Source organism: Fonsecaea monophora (assembly GCF_001642475.1).
Source record: "Fonsecaea monophora strain CBS 269.37 chromosome Unknown Scaff60, whole genome shotgun sequence".
NCBI lineage: Eukaryota > Fungi > Ascomycota > Eurotiomycetes > Chaetothyriales > Herpotrichiellaceae > Fonsecaea > Fonsecaea monophora.
In genome coordinates, this window is record NW_019173991.1 from 183,811 (window position 1) to 193,498 (window position 9,688).

The following is a 9,688-nucleotide window of genomic DNA, read 5'->3' on the forward strand; positions in this document are numbered from 1 at the left end:
TATTCTGTCTGATGATAAGGTTGGTCTAGACCGCACTAACAGACGATCAAATGTCACTGACCGAGAATCGTTAGGACAATCATCAATTGAAAATCTCAATGGCGCGGGTATGCTGGCCGATGGTGCTACAAGGACTGGGAAGGCATGCAAGGAACTGGTGTCAGGCTAACGCAGTTCAGGTGGCTTTGGAACAAACTCAAACAATTGGCGCATGAATCCAGGACACGAGCTCAGCCGCCCTACCACAGCTGATGAACGATACATCGAGCACAAGGAAGAGCCAGGGCTTGCGGGGAACAGATACGACAGAAAGTGACAGGTAGTGAAATGTATTGAAAAGCAACTGCAGAAGGGGTGTCAATGACCAGTGAAGTGGATGAATGTGGGAGGAGGTTGCATGAGGGCGCAGGATGGCGCAAGCATGGAGCAGAGAGTATGGCAGATTTGTGGCGCTAGCACAATGATCCACCGTAAAACCGCACTCAATTCTACGGCGCATCACAAAATCCCTGCGCCTCGTCCCACCATTTTGAAACTTTCGACCTCGACCATGCACGACACGCACCCACCAGAGGGCTTCGCACTCGCCGAGAGTTACCCGTTTCCATCCACTCGTCGATTATGGACACGCCATCCTCTCTCTTTCCAGCACCATGACCCCGGGTTGCCTCACATCTCGGCCGTTTGGAGACCCAGGTCGGAAGCCTCGCACCATCTGCCGGACAGGCATTCCCCGTCCATCCACTCTGCACCATCAACTAACCTCCCGTTTTGGCTGTTGGACTCTGCAATCGCTTGCGATTCCTACAAACAGCTATATGCTTGTCGCTCAAGCCCTGCTTTCTTCTGATCAAAAGGACCAAATATGACCGCAAACGCCGCCTCTTTGCCAGCGCGCTTTTAACGTGCTTCCTTTGCCTTTTGTCTTGTGTCCAAGATGCCTCGAGAGTCTGTGCCGGACCGCAACAGTCGTCCAAAACGCAACAAGACAGAGTTGGCTTGTGACACGTGTCGAAAGAGAAAGTCTCGATGTGATGGCGGCCGTCCTTCATGTTCCCATTGTGTATCCACGCAGCTGGAATGCGTCTATCGTCCTCCTTTGGTCAGCCTGGAAACGTAGGTAGCCTCGCCGATCGCTGCTTGAAGAGAGGACTGTTACACTGACCCGAATCCCAAGTGATGCATCTCTCCTGGTTCGTCTCACACACATTGAGACGCGGCTACAAGCCCTTGACCATGGTCGCACAGATTGTGCACTTGCGGCTTCTCCTGCTCAAGAGACTTCCGTTATCAAGCTTTGGCCACAAGTGCCACAGTTCCACCACGCTGCCGCACACAAAATGTTCAACTACTGGACAAACCTTCGGCTCAACCTTGATATCCCCGGTTTGGAGCCTCTTGAATACGTCGGCCGAGTAGACGACAACGACACAGGTCTCTTCAGCGCAGGTTTCGAAACCTCAGTTGCCGCAGAGATTTCTGCTTCCGTCGTGGTCAAAGGTATCGAGTCCATGTTTGCAATCATGGACAATCTGCCTTTCGTCCTTAGGCATCTCTTTTTGTCTGGAGGACTGGCGAAAGAAGTGTGTCTCGACTTGTTTAATCGACATTTACATGCTTCACCCGGGCACGACGTCATCCTCGCCTTCAAGACGCAATCTATCGAGGAGCTCCTCGTGCAAGCCATTGCTCTCAAACACATAGCCATCATCGCAAGGGAGACGGTGCTGGGTGACAAAGCAGATCTCTCCTTCCGGCATGCTCTTCAAACAGATGTGGGTGGTGCAAGCTCATCAAAGCCCGCAGGCACTGCCCTTTAGGTTCTTGTTTGTCATCATGCTGCTCTACTTGTATGGAAGACCATATCATGCCTTGGGCATCCTACAAAATATTGAACCCCTTGTCTATAATACCGCCCCTAAACCTGACGATGGCTTGTAAGGGTCCGTTCGAAAGCTTGTTAAGTACATCACTGACTACGTCTGCAGTGCTGCCAAACTCCAATATGAAGCTTGCCTATATCAGTATTATCTCCTAGAAAGGTATTCCCAAACTGATCGTCGTTATGGTTGCGTTCTAATGTCGGCCAGCGATATCCTGAGCGAAGTGGATGGAGTACCGTCAGAGCGCCTGCATGCCATCATTGTCACTGCCCTCACTCAAGACATGGCAGTCACCTTTCCAAATGTATTTACGAACGCACAAAGTGCGACGTCGGTCGAGAATCATCATTCCCGGGAGCTCCAGGCACACTTGCAGCTCAGGGCCTATATGAACACCATTCTAGAACACATGTACAACATCGATCGAGCCTATTGCCGCCCAAGACATGTTGCGGCGGTTGTTACCGATATTGCCCGGCGTCTGGATCTGTGGTACTGGACCCTTCCCCTGACTATGAGATTTCCTCGACACCCGTCGTCTTTCTGTTTGGCCTCCGAAGATATGTCGCACATCATGGTAAGCCAAGAATCCTTTTCTGCCACGCACGATTCTCATGTTTCCAGGACGAGTTGAGTTTTCGATACTACGCAACTATATTCCTTGTCAATCGCCCTATATTGTACCACGTGCTGCACGTGAAATATGAAAACGCGGTCAACTCCTCCAACCCTGATCCTCCTGGATACGATCCGATCCAGGATTCGTGGGTGTTCGAGTCTTGCCACAACTGCGTGCAGAACGCGACCATGATTATTCTTCTGCACTCAAGAAGACAGCAAACCGGCCGCCACGAATATTTGGAGAGTTGGTGCAATCTCCAGCACCTTGTCGCCGCATATGCAACCATCCTTCAGGTTCAGACATCGGCGATCTCAATCCTTCTACAAGGCTATGGAGATCCGGATCACTTACTTGACCTTGCCGAAGTTGTGCTTGAGAAAGGCTTGAACAGGCCTGCCAATATTCGCGAATCGTTGGACATCCTTAGAAACATTCGACAAAACTTTAAGAGGAGTACGCCACCCACTCCATGGACGGGCAATGGCTGTGTGGCTTCACCTGTCTACTCTGTCGCGAGCCACAAGAGCCAGGTCGGCCACCAGAGCTAGCGCTTCGTTACTTTAATCTAAATTATACGGCATCCCGGTACCATCAGGGAGTATTTCCCGATTGTGTTGATCGCCAACTCCTCCAGCAGGTCAGCTCTCATCCAATGCATTCCCCGGACGGATGTCACTTTCTGAGATGACACCACCGTTCTTTGCTAGTCTAGGTGCCAAGCTCAGTTTGCCCAGGACAGCAAAGGAGGAGGCTCCGCCAGCCGCGGGAATATTGTTGGCCAGCCCCTGTTTGCACGCAAATGCCAAGATTGCAAACTTGATGGCTTCCTTGAATGGGGCAGGAAGCCCATATTCATCGCTGACGCGAAGGTCTACACCGTGTAGGGCCAGCATCCCCTTTAGGTGCCTCATGAGTGTATCGTTCTTGGTACCACCTCCACTGGCAATGACCGTCTTTACAGCCGCTTTGGGCAGAATGAATTCAACCAGCGATCGCTCGATGGCCTTTGCCGTGAAAAGTGTAAGAGTCGACAACAGATCCTCGGTCGATGCAGTTCTGTAGTCGTGCAGGATTGTGTCCACATGCTGGCCCCCGAAGTCCAGGCGCCATGCCGAACGAGGTGGATTCCGGAGGAAGAACTGGTGACCTTCAAGCCTCTCCAAAAGCGTGGGAATCACTTGGCCTCTGGCTGCCAATGCACCCTCAGCATCATATGGCTTGCCTTCTCGAACTTTCATCACATGGTCTATCATAACGTTGCCCGGACCAGTGTCGAATGCCATCATCTTCTGCCGTTCTGCAGCAGCAAGCTGCAGATTGGCAATGCCACCGATATTCAATGAAACAACGGGCCCTTCATGGCGGAATGCGCAGAAATCGAGGTATTGCATGAGCGGAGCCCCTGAGCCTCCCAATGCATGGTCAATCGGGCGGAACTGGGTGACAGTTGTGATATTCGTCAGAGCTGTGACAACACCTGACTCGACGATGAATAGACCGCATGCAAATCCGCCCTTTGTCCATCGCTCAACCAGGCTTTGGCTCGCGCTTGCAACATATTCTCGTTGCCTGTCTCTGTCGGGAGGCTCTTGGTAGACTGTTTGGCCGTCATAACCGACAACATCAACATCTTCTGGTCTCATTCCCACCTTGTCGAGCAACTTCTTGGTTATCTCGGCATAGGCAGCACCTGCAGCATAGTTTAGCCTGCAGAGGTCAAACACTGGGAGATCATTGGAGAAAGCCCGCAAAATATCGGCCTGCAACTCCTCCGGCCACGGTTCCGAGATGCCGTGTATATACCTTGGGCGACTCGGATGGCCATCTGAGGCAATATCGACACTACACAGCACAGCGTCGATTCCGTCGAAAGAGGAACCACTATTAAGCCCAATGATGTAAGGCATCCTTCCTGTATTTATAACGACGTTCGCGTTAGAAGCCTTGTTGGACCTGTCAAACCAACTCAAGCTCAAGTTTCAGGAACAGAGATCGATCGGAGGCTGTTCTTGTGAGGTTTACGCCTCGTAGCTTTAGGAGATTGTTGGCTCAACAGATACAGAGCGGAACTATGGTGGTGCTATCTGGCTCGCTGGATATCGAACCATATGCCGACAGCACACGGACTTTTGTTCCCAGGGTCTTCGGGCAAGAGAGCAAATTTCCCATCGGCGAATGACGAGAGAATCACTCGGAGAATTCAGTCGGCCCGATTGGAGGTCTACCAACAGGTGCATTCCGGAGTTTGTACTCGTATACTGAGAGAAGGGCAACACATATGGCAACATACTTCGTACACGACTGGATGTGTTCGGTTGTTGTTCTCGGAGCTTCCATCCTTCCCCGACAGCAAGCAAATTTTGCTCAGGCTGATAGAGGACCCATTCTATGGTGTTTGGCGCGAAATATGAAGGTGGACAGTCCAAGCTGTCTGCGAGTGAGAGTGGACGAGATGGTGACATGACAGATCAGAGAAGCCTACATCGATGTGGGAGGGACCGAACCCAGTGACCTCAAAAGAGTCCCGCTTGGCCGTGTTTCTCATCAACATTATTCATTCGAGATGCGATCAGGCCATAGAGGAGTCAAGAGTGAGGCAACACTGATGCTTCTCTTGGACAACGATGTCCGGCGAGCTGGACCCAGATGTTACGGTCTCCTCGCAATTTCAAAGCGGCAGCGCCATGCGTCCTGTGCCTGTTCCACCATCACCACCAGCTAGTCGCCATCTCTCATAGAGGCAAGCTTGGAATACATACCTGTGGGGCCCCTGTCAGCCATTCTTCATTCCGTTGTGTCCGTTCGTCGGCGGGTCTGGCCAGAGGGGCAATCCTAGGGTATACTAGGCGAATCCCCAAAGCCCTGCAAGTCCAGGTCAGGCCCCCTATTCAGCCAAGTTGCGTCTAGCTCGGAGATTCCTAGGACCTATCAACGCCTGTATCAACCGTCCTTCACCATCCGAACTCAAAACATCCTTGCTGTGGGTGACGCCACTACCCGTTACCAAAATCTCTGCAGTCTAGGCCATGACCGGCGGCAGACACCTAAGTTGGGTGAGTGCTAACCACCACCCATGGTCTTTACCATCCTGGGTCAAAGCACCGAGGTATTGCTACCTATCATGATAGACATTGAATGGTCCCGCTTGCACCAGTTCCTTTTGCACAAGTATCAGATTGACAACCCTCTATATTATCTCCATGTCTCGGACAATTGTTTGCACGGCAGCTGGAAACCGAAGATGCCATGATGAAGATGCAGTTGTTCGACATCAATTGGGGGCATCACAGATGGGCCATCTTCTTCTGTGCTGTCTCCAGCCTTGGTGCACTTTGTTTTGGGTACGACCAGATCTACTACACTGGAATCTTGGGGATGAAAAGATTTGTGCACGACTATGGCACCACCCATGATAAGGAGGGAGGCATTGCCTTGACCACTACCTTTCTGTCCCTCACGGCCTCGATCATTTACGTGGGAGAACTTATCGGTGCCCTCCTCGCCGCTCCGATCAATGACTTCTTTGGCAGAAATGGCGTCTTTCTTTGTGCTTCGATTTGTATCATTGCCGGTGCCATCACGCAATGTGCCGACCAGGGCTCCATGGGAGTCATCTGCCTGGGTCGGATACTGATCGGTCTCGGGATTGGTCAGTTTACAGTGACATGCCTCCTGTATATTGGGGAGGTTGCACCGCAAGCCATTCGAGGTCCGGCTCTGATGATGTTTCAATTCATGCAGTCGTGCTCTCAACTTGTCGGCTCAGGGATCACGCAGGGTACGGAATCTATCAGCACCACTGCTTCATACCGTATTCCCATGGGGTTGCTGGCTTTGCTGCCGCTGGTGATGCTCGTGGGGCTGATCTTCATCCCCGAATCTCCGGTCTGGTACATTCGACGAGGTCAATCGGAGGAAGCCGCCAAAGCGCTCATGAAGATCAACCGAAGCATACCAGGATACACACCAGACGACGATGTCGCAGCCTTAATTGACATGGTCGAGACCGAACGACTTCGAGAAGCAACGACATCGTGGACGTCACTGCTGAAAGACCCCATTGAACGACGAAAGCTCATCTACTCATGCGGTGCAATGGTGGCGCAACAGATCAACGGCATTCAGTTTTTCTACTCGTATGGTGTTGTATTTGCCCAGTCGATCGGCATCAAGCAAGCCTTTACGATTTCTGTCATCACCAATACGCTCCAGGTCATTGCGGTGGGCATGTCGGTCCTGCTTGGCAATAAAGTACGGCGTCGCTCGAACCTCCTGGTCACGACTATCATGATGATTGTGGCATATCTCATCATCGGAGGGCTCGGAGCTGGACCATACACAAAGACTAGTTTTAGCACAACGATCGTGGTCATCTCATACATTGTCATTGTGGCGTTCAACTTTGGTCACGGTCCGCTGGCATTCACTATCGCGACTGAGATGGCCGTGGGACGCAACCGCAACAAGATCATGAGCTCGTCGATTGTCTCGTTCTTTTTCACGGTATGGGTGATCGCCTTTACAAGCCCGTATATCTACTACAACGGTGGATTGGGTCCCATGTTGGGCTTCGTGTACGCCGGGACTACATGCATAACGCTTGCGTATGTGTGGTTCTGTGTGGGTGAGACAACCGGACGGAGCCACTTGGAGATCGAGCTGTTCTTCCAGAAGCACCTCTCTGTGCGCAAGTGGCAGACATATCGGTTCAACACCCTCGACATCGTCTCTGAAGAAGCCCGAGTTGCACTGAATATGGGGGTTACGCGGAAGAGGGCCAAGGGACAGACGCTGACCGAGTTGAATGCCGCCAATATGTCGACAGAAAAGCAAGTCACCAGACCTAGCACTGGGACTATTAACAGCAGTGCTTCACAGGAGAAGAAGGCTCAGAGTGTTCAGGAGGTGGGATGCAGGGATATCTATGGTCAACTCTCCAATCTGCTTTGTCGAGGAGAATGGGTCGAGGCAGAACAGGAAGACGTATCAAAGGTCTAGTACCACGGGAGTTCAGGCGAGCATCAAAAGGCGAATTGGTATGGGTTCCAACAGAAATCCGTAGGCTACCGCCACTTGAACACCAACAGGGAGGGAAGGTTTCTGGAGTTATCGACAACCAACCCGACCGCGTCTCGGGGAGTTTTTCCCTGGAATTTTTGTCTTCGCGGAGACGGGATAAGAGGTGAAGATTTGGACCCATCCTTCCCATCCATGGCTTCTCCTGAGAAGGATCCTTGTTTCTGTGCGACGGAAGGCTTGTTCGGTTTCAAAAGTTGCGGTACCTTTTGTTATTTGTGCTATGGGAAAGGCGTGTGGAAATGAGCGCAACGAGATATGAGATATGGAATACGGGATATGGGACACGAGATACGAGAAAAGGGCATGGCATGGCATGGCAAGGCTGATCAGGGCCAGGGAAAATGAATACCAGTGGTATTTTTCAGGAGAAGATATTTTTTCTGTCCGTAGAGGGAGGGATATTAATGATCGATTCGAATCGCATTCGTCGTCCCCTGTCATGATGGGGAAAGAGCAACGTCATAATATGGTACGTTGATATGATATGATCCGACGTGGGTTACGATGTGACATGAAACGACGTGATACACACATATAGTGTGAGATATTAGGGACCGTAAACCTGACTATCTATGAAGGTACACGTACAGAATCCTCCGTAGATATAGGACTAAACATGTCCTCTATCATAGACAGGCACGTATATGGCATATCGCCTAGGTATGCATTTTCATTCGCAATTCGTGGAACCCCAGAAAACCTAAACTAGTGACCCTATTCTTCTTTCCATTTCATATCATATCATATTATATCATATTGTCTGTCTGGTCTTGTCATGTCATGTTATATCGTCCTTCATATCGTCCATCGTTCTCCTTGGACCTCTCTCCGCCGTCCTCACCTCACCATCTCCTACCTCCCTTCATGTCGAATTGCTCAGACTCTCTCAACGATTTTTCATTTCCCCAATTCCGGCGTCTCCCCCAATTGCGCGTACTCCATGGCCTCGGGGTACCGGGTGCCGATGGCGACGCATTCCTGGCACGCGGCGCGGATGGCGCGGTCCTCGTCGTCGGTGAGCTCGACGTACAGGGCCGCGAGGTTCTCCTTGACGCGATTCACGCTGCGCGTGCCGGGGAGGAGGTGGATGCCCTGGGGCCACTGGCGGCGCAGCCAGGCCAGGACGAGCTGGCTGGTGGTGACGCCCTTTGCGGCGGCGAGCTGCTCGATGCGCTTCACCAGCGTCAGGTTCTTGTCAAAGTTCTCGGGCTGGAACCGCGGCAGCATCCCCCGGAAGTCGCCCTGCACGTCGGCGGGCGACTTGATGGTGCCGGTCAAGAACCCCCGGCCCAGAGGCGAGTAGGCCACCACGGCGACGCCCAGTTCCTTGCACGCCTCGAGCACGCCGTTGCTCTCGATCTCCAGCGCCCACGGCGAGTATTCGATCTGCAGCGCCGCGATGGGGTGGACCTTGTAGGCGCGCCGCAGGGTCGAGGCCGAGACTTCGCTGAGGCCGATGTGGCGGATTTTGCCTTGACTTTTTTTTTGGCACGGAGATTTGGTCATTAGCATATATCCCTGGGTTCTTTTTTTTTTCTTCCCGTTGAGGGATACGGACAACGATCGACAACCAAAAACCAGGGAAACAAGGAGTGGAATTAGGGGGAAAAAAGGGTTTGAGGGGAAACACATACTTTTTCAATTCCACCATGGCCCTGACCGTCTCCTCAATGGGCGTCTTCCCATCCACACGGTGGCAGTAGTACAGGTCGATCCAGCCGGACTGCAGCTTCTCCAGGCTGGCGGCGCACGCGGCGCGGATGTGTTCGGGGTCGCTGCGGATGATGTACGCGCCGCTGGCGTCCTGGCCGGCGAAGCCGAACTTTGTCGTCACGAACACGTCGTCGCGCTTGTCCGGGTTCGCGCGGAACCACTTTCCCAGAAGCGTCTCGGTGTCGCCGTACAGGTCGGCGTCGTCCCAGTGCGTCGCGCCCAGGGCGTACACGGCATCCAAGAAAGCAAGGCGTTCCTCGTCCCCGCCCGCGGACCCGTACGCGTGGCCCAGCGACATCATCCCGATGCCCATGGCGGGGATGGAGGGGCCGTCTTTGCCCAGCGGGAGGGTCGGGAGGGGTTTGGACAGCGACGATGACGACGACATTTG

General features: G+C 52.7%; 5 protein-coding genes across 5 annotated transcripts; 3 read left to right on the plus strand and 2 right to left on the minus strand.

The window, feature by feature from the left end:
• Positions 1-1,340: 1,340 nt before the first annotated feature.
• AYO21_07650 (hypothetical protein) lies at positions 1,341-1,820 on the plus strand (the record flags this gene model as incomplete). Its single annotated transcript, XM_022657604.1, has 1 exon — positions 1,341-1,820. The coding sequence occupies one exon, from the start codon at positions 1,341-1,343 to the stop codon at positions 1,818-1,820; it is 480 nt and encodes a 159-aa protein (XP_022510142.1).
• Positions 1,821-2,079: 259 nt separating this feature from the next.
• Positions 2,080-3,053, plus strand: AYO21_07651 (hypothetical protein; the record flags this gene model as incomplete). Its single annotated transcript, XM_022657605.1, has 2 exons — positions 2,080-2,460; positions 2,508-3,053. 2 exons carry the CDS (start codon positions 2,080-2,082, stop codon positions 3,051-3,053), a joined length of 927 nt encoding a protein of 308 aa, XP_022510143.1.
• A 90-nt stretch (positions 3,054-3,143) lies between these two features.
• On the minus strand, positions 3,144-4,412 carry AYO21_07652 (hypothetical protein; the record flags this gene model as incomplete). Its single annotated transcript, XM_022657606.1, has 1 exon — positions 3,144-4,412. The coding sequence occupies one exon, from the start codon at positions 4,410-4,412 to the stop codon at positions 3,144-3,146; it is 1,269 nt and encodes a 422-aa protein (XP_022510144.1).
• Positions 4,413-5,754: 1,342 nt separating this feature from the next.
• On the plus strand, positions 5,755-7,503 carry AYO21_07653 (hypothetical protein; the record flags this gene model as incomplete). The annotated part of the gene is made up of 1 exon (XM_022657607.1): positions 5,755-7,503. The coding sequence occupies one exon, from the start codon at positions 5,755-5,757 to the stop codon at positions 7,501-7,503; it is 1,749 nt and encodes a 582-aa protein (XP_022510145.1).
• A 978-nt stretch (positions 7,504-8,481) lies between these two features.
• AYO21_07654 (hypothetical protein) lies at positions 8,482-9,610 on the minus strand (the record flags this gene model as incomplete). Its single annotated transcript, XM_022657608.1, has 2 exons — positions 8,482-9,061; positions 9,219-9,610. The coding sequence occupies 2 exons, from the start codon at positions 9,608-9,610 to the stop codon at positions 8,482-8,484; spliced, it is 972 nt and encodes a 323-aa protein (XP_022510146.1).
• Between the last annotated feature and the right edge of the window lie 78 nt (positions 9,611-9,688).